Source organism: Dendropsophus ebraccatus, chromosome 1 (genome assembly GCF_027789765.1).
Source record: "Dendropsophus ebraccatus isolate aDenEbr1 chromosome 1, aDenEbr1.pat, whole genome shotgun sequence".
Classification (NCBI taxonomy): domain Eukaryota; kingdom Metazoa; phylum Chordata; class Amphibia; order Anura; family Hylidae; genus Dendropsophus; species Dendropsophus ebraccatus.
The window spans coordinates 213,082,694-213,107,756 of record NC_091454.1 but is presented as its reverse complement, the minus strand read 5'-3'; the positions used below and the strand labels follow the sequence as shown (position 1 = coordinate 213,107,756).

General features: G+C 46.3%; 1 protein-coding gene across 2 annotated transcripts; it reads right to left on the bottom strand.

The window, feature by feature from the left end:
- Positions 1-595: 595 nt before the first annotated feature.
- Positions 596-23,275, bottom strand: LOC138796467 (tetratricopeptide repeat protein 39A-like). 2 transcript variants are annotated; one of them, XM_069976105.1, is made up of 18 exons: positions 23,217-23,275; positions 17,748-17,849; positions 15,842-15,973; positions 15,541-15,596; positions 15,240-15,307; positions 13,855-13,919; positions 13,597-13,696; positions 12,816-12,881; positions 12,562-12,670; positions 9,437-9,504; positions 9,129-9,188; positions 6,548-6,709; positions 4,706-4,797; positions 4,491-4,611; positions 4,213-4,324; positions 4,005-4,119; positions 1,809-1,925; positions 596-995 (listed from the first exon to the last, which is right to left on the bottom strand). In XM_069976105.1, the coding sequence occupies exons 1-18, from the start codon at positions 23,243-23,245 to the stop codon at positions 875-877; spliced, it is 1,695 nt and encodes a 564-aa protein (XP_069832206.1). In that variant the 5' UTR covers positions 23,246-23,275; the 3' UTR covers positions 596-874. The 2 variants fall into 2 exon arrangements, with proteins under 2 accessions (XP_069832206.1, XP_069832255.1); XM_069976154.1 differs by having other exon boundaries at positions 23,221-23,254.
- Between the last annotated feature and the right edge of the window lie 1,788 nt (positions 23,276-25,063).

Below are 25,063 nucleotides of genomic sequence, written 5' to 3'. Positions count from 1 at the left end.
GGCTGCATCCCTGTTTTCCAGGCGGTACTCGGGCAGTCTCCACCTTCCCCATGGAACAGGAAGGCATTGGGAATTAAAGCGACTCCGTACCCACAATCTGTCTCCCCCAAACCACTTGTACCTTCAGATAGCTGCTTTTAATCCAAGATCTGTCCTTGGGTCCGTTCGGCAGGTGATGCAGTTATTGTCTTAAAAAAAATACTTTGAAACTTGAAGCCCCGTGCCAAACGGGAGTATCTGTGCACCACCCCTCCGTCCGTCCTCCCCACCCTCTTCATCATTAGGAATGCTCCAGGCAGATTGCCTCCTATTCCCCACCTGTGTCAGCCCGCCACATGGGCTGGATCGTTAAGGACCTGTGCAATGTTCAGCATGGAGAAAATGTTTCAGTGGCATTCCTAATGATGAAGAGGATGGGGAGGAGGGACGGAGATGTTGTGCAAAGTTAGGGCACAGATTCTCCCATTTGGCACGGGGCTTCAAGTTTAAAAGTTGTATTTTAGGACAATAACTGCATCACCTGCCGAACGGACCGCAGGACAGATCTTGGATTAAAAGCAGCTATCCGAAGGTACAAGTGGTTTGGGGGGGACAGATTGTGGGTACAGAGTCGCTTTAAATGCGGAAGGATCGAGAAGATTTGAGTTTGATCGGACCTAACATATTTCGATGTTCGATCATCTCTACTCATCACTACATTTATTATTAGCATTTCCGCCTCGGTTTATTGATATAAAACATATAAAGAGACCAAATCGTTGGGAGGAGGAGATCAGTACTGATACTAAGAGCGAACAGAACAAAGCTGGCTATGATTCCTCAAAAATCTCCTGAGTAAGCCGATGGGTTGTATCGGTGGTATGTATGGTGGCGATCAGGAGGGACTGGCTCCGTCTGTGCTGTTCTCCTCTGAGTCCGCGGCTTTAAGCTTGGAGAGTGCAGCGTGAATCCTGAACAGGGTGCGTGATTCCATGGAGTAATTCTTATAATTGTTTCTATAGAAAGAAAAAAACAAGAGACTGGAATCAGATAAATGTCTGATGTACACTCATGGACAAAGCTATAGCTGTGTTCACACACACTGCCATAGGCTGTATCAGAGTTTTCCTGGCAGCCCTAGGCGGCATCCAACTTGTTCAGGCACCGGGAGTCAAATGCCAAGCATTCAGTTTTAAAGAACATTGCCAAATCCAAACAGTTTGGCAAATTCGCTCAACACTACTCCTGACCCTTATGGACTGTTCAGAGCCTGTTCTCCATGTGTGCGTATCCTCATGTAACAACTTGATCAGACCGGGCAGGTTGCTCAAAGTGAACTGGGGAAAAGGTCTTAGAGGGTGTCAGTCATGTCTTGCAGTGAATGATCTCTCACCAAGAGGTACACTACCCAAAGCTAGCCTCCGAGAGGTTTTTTGTTTTTTTTTAAGGGCAGGGAATTTATTCTTTTAATAAGCTAATTTCTACTTCCTTTCAAACATCAGATCATACCTTACAGGTTTGGGTCTTCACAATCATGGTCAGGCTGGGACCTGCATCCATTACATATAAAATGAACATGTGTAAGACCGGCCTTATGTGACTGCATGGTTACTGACTTCAGCAAAAGTTCTCTCACAGTTCTGTATGGATTCCTTCTTCATACAACTCATTTTACCCTTCCTCCTTACATCAGGTCACACATTTACACTGCTGTATGGCTACTGGCTTCAGCAGGAGCTCTCCCCCATTGCTTTCTGCATACTGATGCTAAAACAGTGCCCAGTCGCATCCCCTAGAGGCAGCAGACACCCAGATTCTGAGTTACATACTTGGCACGTCGTAAGAGAGGTATGGCGTCTTCTCCTCTGCGTTGCTGCATGTAAAGGAGACTCAGCTCCAGCAAGGAGTTGGGTACTAAATGGTGATCATACTTTATTTTCTTCTCACTGTGGGGAAAGAAACAAGAAAACAAAATCTGAAGGAAGTTAAAGCTCCAGCGGCACTAAGTGTATGAGCTAAAAGAAAGCAATGGATTCTGCACCACCCTACATCTAAGGGGTGCTCCTACTACATACCTGAATTACATACTACCAAACCAACACAAGAAACCAGGGGTATGTAATGAACGTAGGGCACACCACAACTGATGATTTAAATAGATATACAAAAAATCTTTATTCACATAATGAGATTATCAAAAAATACATATATATATACATGAAGCAAGCACATGGGCACAAAGCCCCATATCCATTAAAAACTATTAAAATACATGACAAAGGGACCTATGAAATATAAAGGTACCCTAGGGCTCAACAACCTATATGGAATACAGATACTCCAGCTGCAAAAAAGAAGTGAACCAAAGGAAATCACAGTGACATAAATACAATACAAATATATTCAAGTGAAATAAATAATACCAGGCAACAATTGTAAAAATAAGTCAAACTGTGTGAAGGCCAACCCCTACGATATAATCCATATCATTGCAAACAAATATAAGGTAAATTGCACCATGTCCAGGAGACCTAAGCAGCCGAAGCCCTACGCGTTACGTTCCCTACTGGAACTTAGTCAGGGATTAATTGTACAGAGGCTAGTGCCCATATTTATATACAAATCAATAATATACATAATGTACACATGTGTTACCTATTACCCGGTATGTGACGGTTCAGCGCTGGACGATCGCATCAACAAGATGGCCGCGGCGTCCCAAGCAAGGTACTGCGCAGGCGCTAATGGCTGAACGTGTATCACATCATCACGCCGGCCGACGTAAGTATGCGCATGCGCAATATAAATCAGGGCAAAAACGCCCATACTGCGCAGACGCAATACACACAGGGGTCATGTGACTGTATAGGGACGTTCCATAATGGTAAACACATATTAGATGCAGACGTAAGTATGCGCAGGCACAGTGAAAGTAAGGGCAAAATAGCCCATACATTACACTAAAGGCTGGTACCACCATATACATTTAGATCATTTGACGAAAGTATGCCATAACTGACGAGCGCCATGCCAACCCTAGTTAATTCATTCATTAAAGCATATATTAATAATATCGCCACAACAACAGGTTTACATTACTATACATGGATAGTTATGATCACAATAGGCTCCAATACAAATAATGAAATAGTTACAAAAACCAAATAAGAAGCAAATAAGCAAAAAAAAAAACATGTATAGTAATATATGAACATCACATACCGGGATAGGTTTGGTTTTTGTAACTATTTCACCCCTGGTTTCTTGTGTTGGTGTGGAAGTGTATGAGCTAATGTACAAAAAAAGTTTCTGTACCCAATATGTAGACTCAAAGGAGAAGGCTGGGCAGTGACAATTTTTATCAAAAAAGTGTCGGGGAGAAGATGAAAAAAAATAATGTGCACTTACCTCCCCGGCTCCAGCACTGGTGGCTGCATACTGCCGCTCCGGTTTCCTGTCCCCGGCCGTTTCCTGGTTTGAAAGGGGACCGCGGTAGAGGCGGGACCCCACTATGACGCTGACGGCTGAGCGGGCCAGGGACGTCATGTCCTAGGTCCCCTTTTAAACTAGGAAACGGCTGGGAACCGGAGCAACCATCACGGATGCCAGGGAGGTAAGCATGTGTTATTTTTTTCATCCTCCCAAGCACTTTTGAAAAAGGTGACCCTGCCGGGAATTCTCCTTTAAGCTGAAATATTGTTTAAATACTAAGGTAACAGAGAGAGGGTCTCTGCTCAGGATCCCTAACTCCTGGACTGAATGGAAAGCAGTACAAAGAGCGTCTCTCACTCTGGAGGACCCCAGCATGACCATATATTACATGCCTAATTCATGGATTTCAGTAGGAACTATGTAATATATCATTTCACCTGTGGAGGCGCTGCAGGGGAACTAAACATCGCTATATTCTACTATAGATTACAGCTGATGACCAGGAGTAGTAGCTAGAACCATATGGAACCTTCTAGTGATAAAGGGATTATCCCAAGTGACCTCATGATGCTTGTGTGCCCTGAAGCCCTCACCTCTCGTAGATATGGGTGAAGCATTGTTCGGCTTGTGTCAGGCCCCCCCGATGCTTCAGACACAGACCTTTTAGCAGTAAAATGGTGCAGCGGTCATCGTCCCGATATTCATTGTCTGTAGAGGAGCATACAGTCATCTATAGATCTCCATATGGTTCATGGTTCGTCTCACTGGTGCAGAATGTGCTATGGCTGCCACAACAGGTACCTGGCTCCTGAAGAAGACGGTTCTCGGCCTCACAAAGTGTATTCAGGGCTCCATCTGTCAGCTGGGCGTCCTTACCGAGCACCGAGAATCCATTCCACAAGTACATCATCTCCTGAGGAGGGAAGGGAATATATAACACAAGGGCACACAAGAACCATTGGAGTTGGCAAGTCTTGTAAGCCAACCCAGTACTACCAGTGCCGGCTGTACCAAGGAGAGGAAAATGGTGGCCGCCATTGGAACACAAGCTAAGGCATCTATTACAGTGATGTACGCACCAGTGCAGGGACAGGTAAGCTGGAAGGATCCTTGGCCTGGTATCTCCTCGCCTTCCGAATGGCGTACTTTTCTGTAGGGGGAGATTTTCCTGCTATTTTCTGTTTTAATGAGGGAACAATTCTGAGGGGGGGGGGGGAGGTAAAAATAAGTGAGCGGGTTAATGGCACCAACCATATCTATATCTGTGGTGGATAAAGTACTAGATAGTCTGTACCTGAACAACTCTACTTCACTCTCTCCAAAAGGCCGAGGCTCGTCGGCAGGGAGCATGCTGAGAAAGGCCGCCTTCATATACACATACATGGCCTGCGGGAAAGAGGGGACAGGAAGAAGCAGAGACCCAGACAGGGTAGGATCAGTCTCCAGAAAAGAATAGACATCGATGCATAGAATGAAATGTTGAGTGCTGGGAAATTTCAGCTCTGAAGTCTCCAGAATTGTGTATGCAGCTTTTGACTGATACAGACTGTACCTCAAAGTCTGTGGCAGACGAGTGAGTGAAGGCAAAAGTATCCTCTATTATCTGCAATGTAATGCCCCTATTCCACGAGTCGTTTGGAGGAGCAAACGAGCGCTATTAGCGCTCGTTTGCTCCTCGTTCCCCGCTCGCTGCCGCCGCTATTCAACGCGGCTGCAGCGAGCGGGTGAGTGCGGGAGGGGCTGCTCGGAGAATCGCTGATCGTCCGGGCAGCCCATAGGATATAGCAGCATCTGCTGCCGACGCTCCTATTCATGTCGGCTGATCGTTGCAGTCGCTTGTTTTTCAACATGTTGAAAAACAAGCGACTGCAACGATCAGCCGACATGAACGATGTCGGCTGATCGTTGCACTCTATTCCACGGGACGAATATCGTTCGTAGCGGCCGATATCGGCCGAATACGAACGATATTGCTCCTTTAAACGACCCGTGGAATAGGGGCTTAAGGGCAGGGGTAAGACAGCTATCAGATAATAAAGAGGGGGAGGGGGGGTAAGGGCATATATCAGATTATGAGAAAGGAGAAGGAGCAAGGGTAGGTATCATCTAATGAGAGAGGAGGAGGGGTAAGGGCTGGTATCAGCTAATGAGAGAGGAGGAGGGGTAAGGGCAGGTATCATCTAATGAGAGAGGAGGAGGAGGGGTAAGGGCAGGTATCAGCTAATGAGAGAGGAGGAGGGGTAAAGGCTGGTATCATCTAATGAGAGAGGAGGAGGAGGGGTAAGGGCAGGTATCAGCTAATGAGAGAGGAGGAGGGGTAAGGGCTGGTATCAGCTAATGAGAGAGGAGGAGGGGTTAGGGCAGGTATCATCTAATGAGAGAGGAGGAGGGGTAAGGGCAGGTATCATCTAATGAGAGAGGAGGAGTAAGGGCAGGTATCATCTAATGAGAGAGGAGGAAGGGTAAGGGCAGGTATCATCTAATGAGAGAGGAGGGGTAAGGGCTGGTATCATCTAATGAGAGAGGAGGAGGGGTAAGGGCAGGTATCATCTAATGAGAGAGGAGGAGGGGTAAGGGCAGGTATCATCTAATGAGAGAGGAGGGGTAAGGGCTGGTATCATCTAATGAGAGAGGAGGAGGGGTAAGGGCAGGTATCATCTAATGAGAGAGGAGGAGGGGTAAGGGCAGGTATCATCTAATGAGAGAGGAGGAGGGGTAAGGGCAGGTATCATCTAATGAGAGAGGAGGAGGGGTAAGGGTAGGTATCATCTAATGAGAGAGGAGGAGGGGTAAGGGCTGGTATCAGCTAATGAGAGAGGAGGAGGGGTAAGGGCTGGTATCAGCTAATGAGAGAGGAGGAGGGGTAAGGGCTGGTATCATCTAATGAGAGAGGAGGGGTAAGGGCAGGTATCATCTAATGAGAGAGGAGGAGGGGTAAGGGCAGGTATCATCTAATGAGAGAGGAGGAGGGGTATGGGTAGCTATCATATAATAAAGAAGGAGGGGTAAGGGTAGGTATCAGATAATGAGAGAGGAGGAGAGGTAAGGGCAGGTATCAGATAATAGAGGAGGAGATGTAAGGGCAGGTATCAGATAATAAGAGAAGAGAACAGGTAAGGGCAGGTATCTCAGGTACCTTTGACCAACGATTTTCCTTGCTCAGGAGATCCGCATAGAAGTACGCCACCTTCCACATCCCCTTGTAGGCAAAACACCACATCAACTCCCAGTAACACATATGGTGAAACTGCTTCCAGGACTGCTGGGCCGAACAACCATCCTCAAACCAGTGGATGGCCTGGGAGGGGGTGAGAGGGGGAAACTCAACAAGAGGCATAGGACCACTGATGGAGAACACCATTCACACCAACAAAGCAAACTCCTGGTGGTCTAGAGTTTACATTACTATTACCCCTGAAGTGTGACACTGTGCTCATTACCCGCCGCCATATCTTACTGTGTAACCTGTACATAGTCCTCCCTGTCTGCATTACATACAGTGTACTCCCCTCCATCAGTGTCTGCATTACATACAGTATACTCCCCTCCATCAGTGTCTGCATTGCATACAGTGTACTCCCCTCCATCAGTGTCTGCATTACATACAGTATACTCCCGTCCATCAGTGTCTGCATTACATACAGTGTACTCCCCTCCATCAGTGTCTGCATTACATACAGTATACTCCCCTCCATCCCTGTCTGCATTACATACAGTATACTCCCCTCCATCAGTGTCTGCATTACATACAGTGTATTCCCCTCCATCAGTGTCTGCATTACATACAGTATACTCCCCTCCATCAGTGTCTGCATTACATACAGTGTACTCCCCTCCATCAGTGTCTGCATTACATACGGTGTATTCCCCTCCATCAGTGTCTGCATTACATACAGTATACTCCCCTCCATCAGTGTCTGCATTACATACAGTATACTCCCCTCCATCAGTGTCTGCATTACATACAGTGTATTCCCCTCCATCAGTGTCTGCATTACATACAGTGTACTCCCCTCCATCAGTGTCTGCATTACATACAGTGTATTCCCCTCCATCAGTGTCTGCATTACACTGTATACTCCCCTCCATCAGTGTCTGCATTACATACAGTGTACTCCCCTCCATCAGTGTCTGCATTACATACAGTGTACTCCCCTCCATCAGTGTCTGCATTACATACAGTGTACTCCCCTCCATCAGTGTCTGCATTACATACAGTGTACTCCCCTCCATCAGTGTCTGCATTACATACAGTGTACTCCCCTCCATCAGTGTCTGCATTACATACAGTATACTCCCCTCCATCAGTGTCTGCATTACATACAGTATACTCCCCTCCATCAGTGTCTGCATTACATACAGTATACTCCCCTCCATCAGTGTCTGCATTACATACAGTATACTCCCCTCCATCAGTGTCTGCATTACATACAGCGTACTCCCCTCCATCAGTGTCTGCATTACATACAGTATACTCCCCTCCATCAGTGTCTGCATTACATACAGTGTACTCCCCTCCATCAGTGTCTGCATTACATACAGTGTATTCCCCTCCATCAGTGTCTGCATTACATACAGTGTATTCCCCTCCATCAGTGTCTGCATTACATACAGTGTATTCCCCTCCATCAGTGTCTGCATTACATACAGTATATTCCCCTCCATCAGTGTCTGCATTACATACAGTATACTCCCCTCCATCAGTGTCTGCATTACATACAGCGTACTCCCCTCCATCAGTGTCTGCATTACATACAGTATACTCCCCTCCATCAGTGTCTGCATTACATACAGTGTACTCCCCTCCATCAGTGTCTGCATTACATACAGTGTATTCCCCTCCATCAGTGTCTGCATTACATACGGTGTACTCCCCTCCATCAGTGTCTGCATTACATACGGTGTACTCCCCTCCATCAGTGTCTGCATTACATACAGTGTATTCCCCTCCATCAGTGTCTGCATTACATACAGTGTATTCCCCTCCATCAGTGTCTGCATTACATACAGTGTACTCCCCTCCATCAGTGTCTGCATTACATACAGTGTATTCCCCTCCATCAGTGTCTGCATTACATACGGTGTACTCCCCTCCATCAGTGTCTGCATTACATACGGTGTACTCCCCTCCATCAGTGTCTGCATTAAATACAGTATACTCCCCTCCATCAGTGTCTGCATTACATACAGTGTACTCCCCTCCATCAGTGTCTGCATTACATACGGTGTATTCCCCTCCATCAGTGTCTGCATTACATACAGTGTTTTCCCCTCCATCAGTGTCTGCATTACATACAGTGTATTCCCCTCCATCAGTGTCTGCATTACATACAGTGTACTCCCCTCCATCAGTGTCTGCATTACATACAGTATATTCCCCTCCATCAGTGTCTGCATTACATACAGTATACTCCCCTCCATCAGTGTCTGCATTACATACAGTGTATTCCCCTCCATCAGTGTCTGCATTACATACAGTGTATTCCCCTCCATCAGTGTCTGCATTACATACAGTGTACTCCCCTCCATCAGTGTCTGCATTACATACAGTGTACTCCCCTCCATCAGTGTCTGCATTACATACAGTGTACTCCCCTCCATCAGTGTCTGCATTACATACAGTGTATTCCCCTTCATCAGTGTCTGCATTACATACAGCGTACTCCCCTCCATCAGTGTCTGCATTACATACAGTGTATTCCCCTCCATGCTCTTACTTGATCAATGTTTCCTTTAATTTCCTCAATCCTTCCAGCAAAAAACAAGAAGATGGCGCTCTGCGGTAAAAAAGAGGAGTTATGAATGTAGCGCTCCATGATATCTGCAGCATGTACGGACATACAGATGTAGCAGAGCTAAACCGTGACCAGGCAGTACTGACATGAGCGTGCGGCACTATACAAGACCACCGACACAATACAACACTGTCCCATCAACAACCTGAGATCTGCTACACCATCATGGGAACGGCCAGGAAATGCTGATAAGGCTGATGACAATAGAAGGATTCTCCGTCCCTTCTCACCTTCGGAAATCGGCTGAGATAGGGCTGAAGAAGGGAATCGGCCTCTGTGATGTCTTCCTCACCGATTCCTGAAAGAAACGGGGACACCTCATAGGACTGTGGGATGCAATGTCACATACACTCAATAGAAGGCTACACAAATTCTCTATACTCTGGAGTAGAGAACATGGCTGTAGGGGGCGCTACAACCTATGGGCAGGTAGGGAAGATTCTAGGAAAGAAAGGGTTACTCCTGCCAGAATCCAATCTTTCTGCATTACTGTGGTGGTTCAGTGTGTGATCAGGTCATAATGCCGACTATGTCCTCACAGGTCCTGACCGAGGCCAAGGAGATGTAGTTACATGAGCAAGATGGCGCCACCGAGCTGCCCACATCCCCTACTGGTTCCATCTCAGACGACCCGCATGAGCAGGATAAGTGACGGCCTTCTGAAATCTATACAAGAGTCTAATTTGAGGTCTGCACTTTAGGGACATGAGTGAGAAATAATTCTGGGGTCAGGTCTGGATTGTACGGGGGTCATGTTTAGCTTATAGTAAAATAGGTCAGTACAAAGTATTAGTAAGTGTACTCACTGTATATACTGACAGCAGCTCCCTGTGTACTCACTGTATATACTGACAGCAGCTCCCTGTGTACTCACTGTATATACTGACAGCAGCTCCCTGTGTACTCACTGTATATACTGACAGCAGCTCCCTGTGTACTCACTGTATATACTGCCAGCAGCTCCCTGTGTACTTACTGTATATACTGACAGCAGCAGCCCCTGTGTACTCACTGTATATTCTGACTGCAGCTCCCTGTGTACTCACTGTATATACCAGGGGTGGGGAACCTCCGGCCCGCGGGCCGCATCCGGCCCCTGACACCTCCGGATGTGGCCCGCGGCTCCCCTGTGACATGCGCCGCTCTGGAGGAGAAGGAGCCGACACACATGGCATCCTCCTGTGTCTGTGACAGCTGCCAGGAGGATGCTGTGAGTGCCGGCTCCTTCCCCTCAGAGCGGTGCACATCTTCTGACTCCTGCCCTCCTGTGACGTGCGCCGCGCTGGTGAGGCAGGAGCTGGCACAGACACAGGAAGATGTGTTGTATGCTGGCTCCTGCCTCACCAGCGCGGCGCACGTCTTCTGACTCCTGCGGGCCGCGCGCGATGACGTCATTTCATCGCGCGCCGCCTGCAGGAGAAGACCGGCACAGAAGAGAGGAGGGAGAAGAGAACCTGGACAGCGTGGGAGCGGAGGAAAGGTGAGTGGGATGTTTATTTTTTTCATTTGGGGCAGACACTGGGGGTTAACTAGGCCACCAGGGACATGACTGGGGAGGGGGGGTTAACTAGGCTACCAGGGACATGACTGAGGAGTTAACTAGGCCACCAGGGACATGACTGAGGAGTTAACTAGGCCACCAGGGACATGACTAAGGAGTTAACTAGGCTACCAGGGACATGACTGAGGAGTTAACTAGGCCACCAGGGACATGACTGAGGAGTTAACTAGGCCACCAGGGACATGACGGAGGAGTTAACTAGGCCACCAGGGACATGACTGAGGAGTTAACTAGGCCACCAGGGACATGACTGAGGAGTTAACAAGGCTACCAGGGACATGACTGGGGGGGTTAACTAGGCCACCAGGGACATGGCTGGGGGGTTAACTAGGCTACCAGGGGCATCACTAAGGATTCAAATCAGGTACAAGGGGCATCACAGAGGGTTAACTGCAATAGCAGGGGCATTAGGGGAACAATACTTTGCCTTGTTCGGGTGCTGCAAACCCCCGCTACTAACTGCCGCGCACGGTATAACATTGAGTGCGGCCCTCGAATGATTTTATTAAGGCCCGACCGGCCCTCGACATGGAAAAGGTTCCCAACCCCTGGTATATACTGACAGCTGCTCCCTGTGTACTCACTGTATATACTGACAGCAGCTCCCTGTGTACTCACTGTATATACTGGCAGCAGCTCCTGTGTACTCACTGTATATGCTGACAGCAGCCCCCTGTGTACTCACTGTATATACTGACAGCAGCTCCCTGTGTACTCACTGTATATACTGCCAGCAGCTCCCTGTGTACTCACTGTCTATACTGACAGCAGCTCCCTGTGTACTCACTGTATATACTGACGGCAGCTCCCTGTGTACTCACTGTATATACTGCCAGCAGCTCCCTGTGTACTCACTGTATATACTGACAGCAGCTCCCTGTGTACTCACTGTACATACTGACAGCAGCTCCCTGTGTACTCACTGTATATACTGACAGCAGCTCCCTGTGTACTCACTGTACATACTGACAGCAGCTCCCTGTGTACCTCATAGAGCTAAAATCAGACTCCCCTTCACCAGGCTGTACTGCCCTGCTCGGTTTTGTTTCAGTCCACAAAATGGCCGACATGGAGGAGCATGTGACCAGGCCCTGTCCACTGTGTTGTCCATAGACATATACAGGCTCAGTGGTGGACACTGGGGGGCGGGGCCTGGTCACATGCTTCTTCATGTAAGCCATCTTATGGACCAAAACACCACAGAACAGGGCAGCACAGCCTAGGGGAGGAGAGTCTGATGTTAGCTCTATGAGGTACACAGGGAGCTGCTGCCAGTATAGACAGTGAGTACACAGGGAGCTGCTGTCAGTATATACAGGGAGTACACAGGGAGCTGCTGTCAGTATATACATTGAGTACACAGGGAGATGCTGTCAGTATATACAGGCAGTACACAGGGAGCTGCTGTCAGTATATACAGGCAGTACACAGGGAGCTACTGTCAGTATATACAGTGAGTACACAGGGAGCTGCTGTCAGTATATACATTGAGTACACAGGGAGCTGCTGTCAGTATATACAGGGAGTACACAGGGAGCTGCTGTCAGTATATACAGTGAGTACACTTACTAATACTGAACACTGAGGAATTTTACTATAAAGTGGCCAACCCCTTTAAGGGGGACCCCAGTTAAAAATGTTTCCTTCCAATCAACTGGTCTAAGAAAGTGCTAATTTCGAATTTACTTCTATTAAAAAATCTTCAGTCTTCCATTACTTATCAGCTGCTGTATGTCCTGCAGGAAGTGGTGTATTCTTTCCAGTCTAGAAGATGCCATATAGCAGAGGACTCACCCAGGATGAAGCTCAGGAAGGTGTAGTAGCACAGGAGAAGCATGGTGCACAGCAGAGAGCGCAGGTTATAGGATGTGGCCCCTTCATGGAGCTGGGTCAGACCATAGTCCTGAGGAGGAGAAGGACAAGGTGAGAAGGAATATGGCGGCTCCAGCTGGGTCACTGTGGCCCCCGGTATGCTGCCGCGCCATAGACCATAGCGTTATTATCACATATACAAGACACATAGTATATAAAGGAAAATAGGAAGAGACCTTATCTCCAGAGAAGCCGGCAAATTCCAGAATCCTCAAGATCCGCGGAGGGAAGAGAGACAACGTCTAAGGGGAACAAGGACCGGTCAGTGAGCAGGGATGTGGCCTGGCGGCTCCAGTACACAGATACAGCTGCCACACATAGTAATCTACATAGGGCTGCCACTACTTATACAGAGATACAACCTCTATTATACTCCAGAGCTGCAGTCACCATTTCACAGGCTTCAGAGCTGAACTCTCCCAACATTCCCATCTTTTTCAGCATCTGCACAGAACTTGCTTTCTCCACTTTATACCAGACACTAATGTAGGAGTAACTAGCTGTCTAATACAAACTTACTGACTGTTTCCAATAATAACCAGCAGATTTGTGAATGCAGCTCTGGAGTATATTACAGTCTCTAACACTAAGTAACGCTAAGTAACATAAACACAGACTTGAGGAAGATGTTGGTGGTCGGCACAGTACTAGATTACCGCAAGGTAACTTGTAAGATTACCGTCCCTTTAAATGACCCCGTTTGTCATCTAGTAATGGGGGCATATTCCGACCCCCCCAACCCGTCAAATGACAATATACAGTAAAAGTATATAGTTACCTGAGGATAATACTCCACTGATAGCAAACAAAAACAGAGAATAAAGAAACATCATGGACGACACCAATAACTATTCAACCCCCCCAATACTCCAGATGTCTATCAGCCCCCCCCCCCCCTCCCGACCACCCATGTCACAGGATCTCATGGCACAAACATACAGGATACACAATGCTCACCAGATTAAAAGCTCCGATACCCAGTGAGACGCCGCCCTGGAGGTGGATGTGTGAATCGCCCTTTTGGAAGCCATTAGACTGCATGAAGTTATTCAAATCTCTAGAAATAGAAAATCATGTAATTCTTCCCCATGAGGGCCAAACATTGTCTAAGCATGCTGGGAGTTGTAGTTATGCAACAGGTGAAAGGCTGCAAATATACAGAGTAATAAATCTGGATTAGTTCCCTTTGTTCTGCACGTAGCACAATGATCTCACCTGTAGATGAGGTAACTATTCCGAACCTTCATCCCGCCTTTAATAAAATTTATCATATTCTCATCCTGTATAAAAGACGTACAGGGTTACACATATATAGCTGTTATATTCTTGTATATAGGGGCAGTATTATAGCAGTTATATTCTTGTATATAGGAGCAGTATTATAGTAGTTATATTCCTGTATATAGGAGCAGTATTATAGTAGTTATATTCTTGTATATAGGAGCAGTATTATAGTAGTTATATTCTTGTATATAGGGGCAGTATTATAGTAGTTATATTCTTGTATATAGGAGAAGTATTATAGTAGTTATATTCTTGTGTATAGGAGCAGTATTATAGTAGTAATATTCTTGTACATAGGGGCAGTATTATAGTAGTTATATTCTTGTATATAGGGGGCAGTATTAGAGTAGTTATATTCTTGTATATAGGAGCAGTATTATAGTAGTTATATTCCTGTACATAGGGGCAGTATTATAGTAGTTATATTCCTGTATATAGGAGCAGTATTATAGTAGTTATATTCCTGTACATAGGGGCAGTATTATAGTAGTTATATTCCTGTATATAGGAGCAGTATTATAGTAGTTATATTCCTGTACATAGGGGCAGTATTATAGTAGTTATATTCCTGTATATAGGAGCAGTATTATAGTAGTTATATTCTTGTATATAGGGGCAGTATTATAGTAATTATATTCTTGTACATAGGAGCAGTATTATAGTAGTTATATTCTTGTATATAGGAGCAGTATTATAGTAGTTATATTCTTGTATATAGGGGGCAGTATTATAGTAGTTATATTCTTGTACTTAGGGAGCAGTATTATAGTAGTTATATTCTTGTATATAGGAGCAGTATTATAGTAGTTATATTCTTGTATATAGGAGCAGTATTATAGTAGTTATATTCTTGTATATAGGGGGCAATATTATAGTAGTTATATTCTTGTACTTAGGGAGCAGTATTATAGTAGTTATATTCTTGTATATAGGAGCAGTATTATAGTAGTTATATTCTTGTATATAGGAGCAGTATTATAGTAGTTATATTCTTGTATATAGGAGCAGTATTATAGCAGTTATATTCTTGTATATAGGAGCAGTATTATAGTAGTTATATTCTTGTATATAGGAGCAGTATTATAGTAGTTATATTCTTGTATATAGGAGCAGTATTATAGTAGTTATATTCCTGTATATAGGAGAAGTATTATAGTAGTTATATTCTTGTACATAGAGCAGCGCTTGTCATGATAATTTTACATTATGGGAATTACACATGACGTAATATACATTGATTCTCTATTGTAGCTCTGTAACTGTCTCTAGACGTCGCCATTCAGGAGATGATCTGCAGATGACTACAACAGACGTACCTGCAGGAAGATCAGAGCCGCACGCTGTAATAAACACTCAGCAAAACAAACTTCAGCATGTGCCTCAACTACAACATAAGAGATACCAGTTTAACCAGCATGTCAGCTTCTTAACCATTACAATGAATACCAGCAATGTGTGGGACTACAGAGGACTAGACTGTTAACATCAGGTGTGTGACCGCAACTCAAGGCAAAGGTTGAAATGACATGTTCACAATTCACGTCACACAAGTTTTTTTGTTGCCGGAGCCGTTCCCCACTATGGTCTCCTCGTAATGATGTCCTCCATAGACCTCACCTTCTGTAAACAATTCGGATCCAGATTTACTGATGAGGGAAGTTTTCTTCCGGAACCTGAAGGAGCGATATACGATGTGAGATGATAAGCACGCTGCAGCCTGAGTAGTAATAACAAGTTCTCATCTAGACAAGTCTGTGAGTTTACTAGCTCTTTAGTTTTTCAATTTGAAGCATGGTCACATGACCCATAAATCGCACTGCAACCTTCTCCAGTATATAGGATAATGTAGTATAGGAATTCAGTGTTCATTTCTGTAAAGAAACTAAGTGGAGTTGCCCTTTAAATCAACATACGTTACCTTTGGCATATATCTTGTGCCCGCTTCATCACCTGTCCAGCGTTGATGATGTCATCATGTTCAAATGTCATCATAGCCTGCATTTCCAAGATGGTGCCATATATGAGACTGTGGTACATACTGTCATTAGCCCTGAGATCAAGGAAAGGAAGAGATTTCGATACAATGCTGAAAATGTTAGAAAACATTTGCTTTATATTCTCAGCCCCATCTGTAAGTGAATCTATTGTCGTATCCAAGGGCCTAAGGCTGTGACCGATGAGCTCACCCAGTACAAACATACCACCAAGGAAACACAGAGAAGATGAAACTGAAACAAGGGGCTTTTTAAATCTGTTTCAATTTGCTCACTGTAATTTTTTTAAATTCTATTTTGCGCACCTCATTGCTCTGTTAACGGCGTTAAAGGGGTTGTCCGGCGAAAAAAAATTATTCACAGAATAACACACATTACAAAGTTACACAACTTTGTAATGTATGTTATGTCTGTGAATGGCCCCCTTCCCCGTGTCCCACCACCCCCACCCGTGTACCCGGAAGTGTGGTGCGCTATACATTACCTGTCGCGTGCCGACCACGGTCTCCGATCCTCAGCAGTGACGTCTTCTTCGGGCGGCCGGCGGATCTTCCCGAGTGCCGGACGCCCTCTGCAGCGTCATCCGAAGCTCAGCCGCGATTGGCTGAGCATAACTGTGCTCAGCCAATCGCGGCTGAGCAGCTGATGACGTGGCCGCGTCATCAGCCGCTCAGCCGCGATTGGCTGAGCATAGTTATGCTCAGCCAATCGCGGCTGAGCTTCGGATGACGCTGCAGAGGGTGGCCGGCACTCGGGAAGATCCGCCAAGCTCCCGAAGAAGACGTCACTGCTGACGATCAGAGACCGTGGACGACACGACATGCGGTGAGTATAATGCACCACACTTCCGGGTCTAGCGTGGGTGGGGGGAAACACGGGGAAGGGGGCCATTCACAGACATAACATACATTACAAAGTTGTATAACTTTGTAATGTGTGTTATTCTGTGAATAATTTTTTTTCGCCGGACAACCCCTTTAAGAGATTAGCTTTACAGCAGTTCTATGGGATAGTATAGTAGGCATGCTCCATGACCTATACAGAGGTCAGTGTGCAGGGAGGGAGAGGAGAAAAGCTGTGACCAGGGCCGGACTTAGGGGTGTGAGACCTCACAGAGCGTATCACCCCATCAATCAAAAGGGGGCCGATTCCATCTGTGGAGGGGCAGCATGGCAGGAAGCGGATACCATATGGGGGATGCACAGGGGGGAGCCTAATACTATAGAGGAGCTGCATGGGGGGGGAGGGTCTAAACTATTTTGGGACTGCAGAGAGGGGTCTTATACTATACAAGGGTGCACAGAGACACCTAATACTATATAGGTCTGTACAGAGAGGGGTCTATACTATATGGGGATAACACAGAGGGGCCTATACTATATAGGGGCACAGAGTATACCTAAACTATTATGTGTTGGCACAGGGGATCCTTAAAAATGTATGGGGGCACAGAGGTGCCTAACTACTATGTGTGATGGAGCAAGCAGCCTAAAATGTTTCTCTAGAAGACTCTGGAGAGAGGATTTACAGCTGAGAGAAGACTGAGAGAAGCAAATTTCTGTAAGCAAATTCAGCGATTTCTGTTTTTAGAAATAGGGACTTTTTATAGGATTTTTGGTGAAATAATCCATATGGAATCGAGGTAAAGAAAACGCAAGGCCTCAAAGTTTCAGGATTATAAGTATTAAAAGAGATGATATGAAAGATAAGAAAAAATTTAAAAGGATGTATATATATATATATATATATATATATATATATATATATATATATATATATATAATATATATATTAGTGAGGATACATTGCCTCCATAATCGGCTCTGTCACCTTTGCTGTAGGAGGTCGAGACTTTCATTGAAGCGGTTGTTCAGAAACAGATTCAGGGCGTCCATACAATCACTGAGATCCCGGGACAGGTCCAGGTTAGACCTGCAAACACAAATCACATTCCTTACTTCAGATTTTTTATTGCTTCTATCTAACTGTTCTTAGAAAAGCAATACTTACCCTGCTCCCTTCCCCACTGTAAGTGCCTTAAAGGACTTACAAATCTCATAGCTTCTTCTCAGACTAAGGGGCCTATTCCACGGAACGATAATTGGCTGATTATCGCTCCGTGGAATAGAGACAACGATCAGCTGATGATCGTGTCATCGGCTGATCGTTTATTTAGGTGCAAACCTAAAATCATCGGGCACCCACCGTGCATCGCTACATTGAAGAGCGGTGTGTGGCCGGCGACCAACGAATTCACAAACACCATACATTACCTAACCATGCTGCAGGTCTTCTCCTGCACTCCTTCTTTCCCGGTCCTGCGCGCAGCCAAAACTTCGGAGCAGCCTGTCTGAGATGACAGACCGCTCAGCCAATCACTGGCCAGGACCACTGCAGCCAGTGATTGGCTGAGTGGTCTGCCAGCTCAGACAGGCCGCTCCAAAGCTGCTGCTGCATGCGGGACCGGGAGAAGGAGCGCAGGAGAAATCAATTATTGGGCCTTGGAATAGGCCCAGTAAATGAGCGCCGATCTAGCAGATAGGCGCTTATTTACATTATTAACATTATCAGTCCGTGAAATAGGACCCTAAGTGTTTGTATGAAAATGCAGAGGCACAATTCCGAGCACCTCTTAAGCCTGTATTTGCTATAATTTGTACCATATTAGTAGCAGTGGTGTAAGACACTGCAGCAATTTACTTGGATTGGACAACACTGCAATACCTTGCACATCTTGAAGCTGCCAACAATCCTCACTTCCTGGTCCACTCTGTCTCCACTTCTCTGCCTCCCCCTCCCTTCTGAGGAACTGGTCACATGGTCTCTGTCTCTTCTGTTGCCAGGAAAGTGTAACACCTCATTTATAACCCCACCCACCACTGACCTCACACAGCGATCACCTGGCCAAAGGCAGGGAAACAGCAGCGTTTCCAGAGTAGTATAGGGGAAAGGAGACACAGTTGTTTAATATTGCTCTCTCTTTCTCTAATATATCTATGTAGATAGATAGATAGATAGATAAATACTGTGCAAAGCAGAAGAAGATGCAGCCAGTGGTGGGCAGATACTACAAGACAAGGGAAGTAACCGGCATTTAGCTCTGACATGCAATGCATGCTGGGAGATATAGTTTCCCGGCCGGGTGCCATAATGTAAAGTTGGGATCATTTGTACAAGTTTGAATCTGGGGCTAGGAGCAGGGTAGAAAACTGGGAAAGGTGTCAAACTATCTGTGGGGGGATCGGTGAGTGCAATTTTATTTTTTATGGGATCGCTGGAGTTCCCCTTTAATACTGAGGGTCAATCTTAGAAATAGGTTATCACTTGTGTAAGGCCGGATAACCGCTGGGAAATGAAATCTCTTACTAAACAAACATTATACACAGTAGAAAAAACAAAGACAATGTATCCACATAAAAATGTCTGCTGCAAATCTTGGCATGCAGGTATGTCTCAGGCACAAAGGTCACACTACATTTTTGTGACGTATCTTTAGTCAAGGAGTAGTATGGAATTAGCAGTAATATAGATAAACAATACATAGGCATATATAATGTTAGGAGATTGCTATATATTACTGTAATTTTATTACACATATTAAAGGGGTTATCCAGCGCTACAAAAACATGGCCACTTTCTTCCAGAGACAGCCCCACTCTTTTCTCCAACTTGGGCGGGGTTTTGCTGCTCAGTTCCATTGAAGTGAATGGAGCTTAATTGCACCTGACCTGGAGACAAGAGTCATGTTGTCTCTGAAAGAAAGCGGCCATGTTTTTGTAGCACTGAATAACCCCTTTAATACTGCAACACCATGACCACAATCATTACCACCACAGTCCATATAGAGCTTATAAGGAGATTGCAGTGCAGTTACATCCAGTGACTTACAGGGAACCTCTTCTCTGATCAGATTTTCTAAGATATTAAGCCCGGAAAATTTCTTTTAGCCATGGCCCTCTCTCCAGAACCTACCAAACCTTTTTTCAGTGTCTTCTAGCTCCCACATTACTTTACCTAGCATATAGTACCCCAAATGTTAATACTGCTCCCCTTGGTGTACACAGTAAACTATATAGGTATATAGCAACACCAACACTGTAGGTAGTATCCCCAGTAGCAAGGTCCCTCCCTTATGGGTCGTATCTGCCCCTGCTGGTGTGATAATGTGGAGGACACACTGCCCCCTGCTAGTGTGATGATGTGGAGGACACCCTGCCTCTCTGCTGGTGTGATGATATGGAGGACACCCTGCCCCCTACTGGTGTGATGATGTGTGGAGGACACATCGCCCCCTGCTGGTGTGATGATGTGAAGAAGGCACACTGTCCTCTGCTGGTGGGATGATGTGACGGAGACACACTGCCCCCTGCTGGTGTGATGATATGGGGAGGACACACTGCCCCCTACTGGTAAGATGATGTGGGGAGGACACACCGCTCCCTGCTAGTGTGCTGATGTGGAGAAGGCACACTGCCCTCTGCTGGTGGGATGATGTGAGAATGATCAGTCTCCACTGCAAATCCTTTCAGACAGTGACTTGTTATTGTTATAGCTCCGATGCTCCACATAGTATTCCGTGAATGGGGAAACTTCTAGTACAACATTTGATATGAGAGATATAGTAAATAATGGTGATACATTGGTAAAGAAATTCCCATCAGACATAAAACTATGGAACCAACCCTTATATCACTTCAATAGTAACACTGCGGAGGGCGCCACCCTGCTGTATGTTTACTGTTGGTGGAGTATGAAGAACGCTCATAGCGAACCTATAATCATTAATGGAGAGTCAATAAATCATCCGTACAATAAGGAGTAAAAAAATAACAAAGCCAACTTATCATAGTATCCTGTATTATAATAAGATGGTACAGGGGTAATAAGAGGATCAGGAGCCGGGTTACTGTAATAAGATGTTACAGGGGTAATAAGAGGATCAGGAGCCGGGTTACTGTAATAAGATGTTACAGGGTAATAAGAGGATCAGGAGCCAGGTTACTGTAATAAGATGTTACAGGGGTAATAAGAGGATCAGGAGCCGGGTTACTGTAATAAGATGTTACAGGGGTAATAAGAGGATCAGGAGCCGGGTTACTGTAATAAGATGTTACAGGGTAATAAGAGGATCAGGAGACGGGTTACTGTAATAAGATGTTACAGGGTAATAAGAGGATCAGGAGACGGGTTACTGTAATAAGATGTTACAGGGGTAATAGGATCAGGAGCCGGGTTACTGTAATAAGATGTTACAGGGTAATAAGAGGATCAGGAGCCGGGTTACTGTAATAAGATGTTACAGGGGTAATAGGAGGATCAGGACCCGGGTTACTGTAATAAGATGTTACAGGGGTAATAAGAGGATCAGGAGCCGGGTTACTGTAATAAGATGTTACAGGGTAATAAGAGGATCAGGAGCCGGGTTACTGTAATAGGATGTTACAGGGGTAATAAGAGGATCAGGAGCCGGGTTACTGTAATAAGATGTTACAGGGGTAATAAGAGGATCAGGAGCCGGGTTACTGTAATAAGATGTTACAGGGGTAATAAGAGGATCAGGAGCCGGGTTACTGTAATAAGATGGTACAGGGGTAATAAGAGGATCAGGAGCCGGGTTACTGTAATAATATGTTACAGGGTAATAAGAGGATCAGGAGCCGGGTTACTGTAATAAGATGTTACAGGGGTAATAGGAGGATCAGGAGCCGGGTTACTGTAATAAGATGTTACAGGGGTAATAAGAGGATCAGGAGCCGGGTTACTGTAATAAGATGTTACAGGGGTAATAAGAGGATCAGGAGCCGGGTTACTGTAATAAGATGTTACAGGGGTAATAAGAGGATCAGGAGCCGGGTTACTATAATAAGATGTTACAGGGGTAATAAGAGGATCAGGAGCCGGGTTACTGTAATAAGATGTTACAGGGTAATAAGAGGATCAGGAGCCGGGTTACTGTAATAAGATGTTACAGAGCTAATAAGAGGATCAGGAGCCGGGTTACTGTAATAAGATGTTACAGGGTAATAAGAGGATCAGGAGCCAGGTTACTGTAATAAGATGTTACTGGGGTAATAAGAGGATCAGGAGCCGGGTTACTGTAATAAGATGTTACAGGGTAATAAGAGGATCAGGAGCCGGGTTACTGTAATAAGATGTTACAGGGGTAATAAGGGGATCAGGAGCCGGGTTACTGTAATAAGATGTTACAGGGTAATAAGAGGATCAGGAGCCGGGTTACTGTAATATGTTACAGGATAATAAGAGGATCAGGAGCCGGGTTACTGTAATAAGATGTTACAGGGGTAATAAGAGGATCAGGAGCCAGGTTACTGTAATAAGATGTTACAGGGGTAATAAGAGGATCAGGAGCCAGGTTACTATAATAAGATGTTACAGGGGTAATAAGAGGATCAGGAGCCAGGTTACTGTAATAAGATGTTACAGGGGTAATAAGAGGATCAGGAGCCAGGTTACTATAATAAGATGTTACAGGGTAATAAGAGGATCAGGAGCCGGGTTACTGTAATAAGATGTTACAGGGTAATAAGAGGATCAGGAGCCGGGTTACTGTAATAAGATGTCACAGGGGTAATAAGAGGATCAGGAGCCGGGTTACTGTAATAAGATGTTACAGGGGTAATAAGAGGATCAGGAGCCGGGTTACTGTAATAAGATGTTACAGGGTAATAAGAGGAGCCGGTGCCATGATCTCTTCTATGAGGATAGCTGACATTCCCCTGGTGAGGATAGCTGACATTCCCCTGATGAGGATAGCTGACATTCCCCTGATGAGTGACCCTCTGTAACAGCGCAGGGCGTGAGGTGGATAGAGCATGCGGTGTCGCTGGGGAAGGTGCAGAAGGTAAACAATGAGAGATGAGATTTGTCAGGAGTTCCAGGAGGGGCAGGATGTAATGGAGATCACAGCTGCTGGCCTTACATCCACACTCCCCCAGATATACAGGTTTCTACAGACAAATGTCAGCTCTCTGCAGGGTCTCCTGTGACTATATACCGGGTGTAACCTCAGCTAGTGACCAGGGGACTGGACTACTGATCTGGATGGAAAATCCCTTTAAGAAACATTGCTGCAAATAAACATAATATCTACGAATTAAATCATCAGAAACAGCAGAAATCCCCAGTGACATCTATACAGTCCTGATCTAAGAGGAGTGTCTGGAGAGAGGCGACTCCTGAGTGACCACCGGCTGCCACAGCTGCTACCAGGATGCCAGTGCCCGGCAGGCACAGCCCCACAGCCCCGCACTGTATATGACACAGATCACACCATGCTACCTGCCCGGAGGATCCTGCTCCCTGCTCATGCTGCGGCTCCTGCACCGACTGCCCGGCCCCGCCCACTGACACCTGTCCACAGGAGGAACTCGGCTCGGCCACGCCCACTCTACGGGATGCGGTCGGGAAACCACGCCCCTGACACGTAGAGCGCACAGGTGAGAGCCGGCCACGCCCACCCGCAACCTGCAACATTATGTGTTGCCAGAAATAGGAATGTGTGACCGGAGCCGTGTCTGCTGTGCGGTATGTAGAGCTGTGTGTGACCGCAGCCGTGTCTGCTGTGCGGTATGTAGAGCTGTGTGTGACCGGAGCCGTGTCTGCCGTGCGGTATGTAGAGCTGTGTGTGACCGGAGCCGTGTCTGCTGTGCGGTATGTAGAGCTGTGTGTGACCGGAGCCGTGTCTGCCGTGCGGTATGTAGAGCTGTGTGTGACCGGAGCCGTATCTGCTGTGCGGTATGTAGAGCTGTGTGTGACCGGAGCCGTGTCTGCTGTGCGGTATGTAGAGCTGTGTGTGACCGGAGCCGTGTCTGCCGTGCGGTATGTAGAGCTGTGTGTGACCGGAGCCGTGTCTGCTGTGCGGTATGTAGAGCTGTGTGTGACCGGAGACGTGTCTGCTGTGCGGTATGTAGAGCTGCCTGTGTGTGACCGGAGACGTGCAAATGTGCTCTGCAATGTGCTCCCCCTCCCATTATTTTACCTCTGTCTGACCCCCCTCCCATTATACCTGTCACTGACCCCCCTCCCATTATACCTGTCACTGATCCCCCTCCCATTATACCTCTGACTGATCCCCCTCCCATTATACCTGTCACTGATCCCCCTCCCATTATACCTCTGACTGATCCCCCTCCCATTATACCTGTCACTGATCCCCCTCCCATTATACCTCTGACTGATCCCCATTATACCTGTCACTGATCCCTTATTTTACCTGTCACTGATCCCCCCATTATACCTCTGACTGATCCCCCTCCTATTATACCTGTCACTGACCCCCCTCCCATTATACCTCTGACTGATCCCCATTATACCTGTCACTGATCCCCCTCCCATTATACCTATCACTGACCCCCCCCTTCTCCCATTATACCTGTCACTGATCCCCCTCCCATTATACCTGTCGCTGATCCCCCCATTATACCTATCACTGACCCCCTCCTTCACCCATTATACCTGTCACTGATCCCCCTCCCATTATACCTCTGACTGATCCCCATTATACCTGTCACTGATCCCTTATTATACCTGTCGCTGATCCCCCTCCCATTATACCTGTCACTGATCCCCCCATTATACCTCTGACTGATCCCCCTCCTATTATACCTGTCACTGATCCCCCTCCCATTATACCTATCACTGACCCCCCCCCCCCTTCTCCCATTATACCTGTCACTGATCCCCCTCCCATTATACCTGTCACTGATCCCCCCATTATACCTCTGACTGATCCCCCTCCTATTATACCTGTCACTGATCCCCCTCCCATTATACCTGTCACTGACCCCCCCCCCCTTCTCCCATTATACCTGTCACTGATCCCCCTCCCATTATACCTGTCACTGATCCCCATCCCATTATACCTATCACTGACCCCCCCCTTCTCCCATTATACCTGTCACTGATCCCCCTCCCATTATACCTCTGACTGATCCCCCTCCCATTATACCTGTCACTGATCCCCCTCCCATTATACCTCTGACTGATCCCCCTCCCATTATACCTGTCACTGATCCCCCTCCCATTATACCTCTGACTGATCCCCATTATACCTGTCACTGATCCCCCTCCCATTATACCTGTCACTGACCCCCCCCCTTCTCCCATTATACCTGTCGCTGATACAG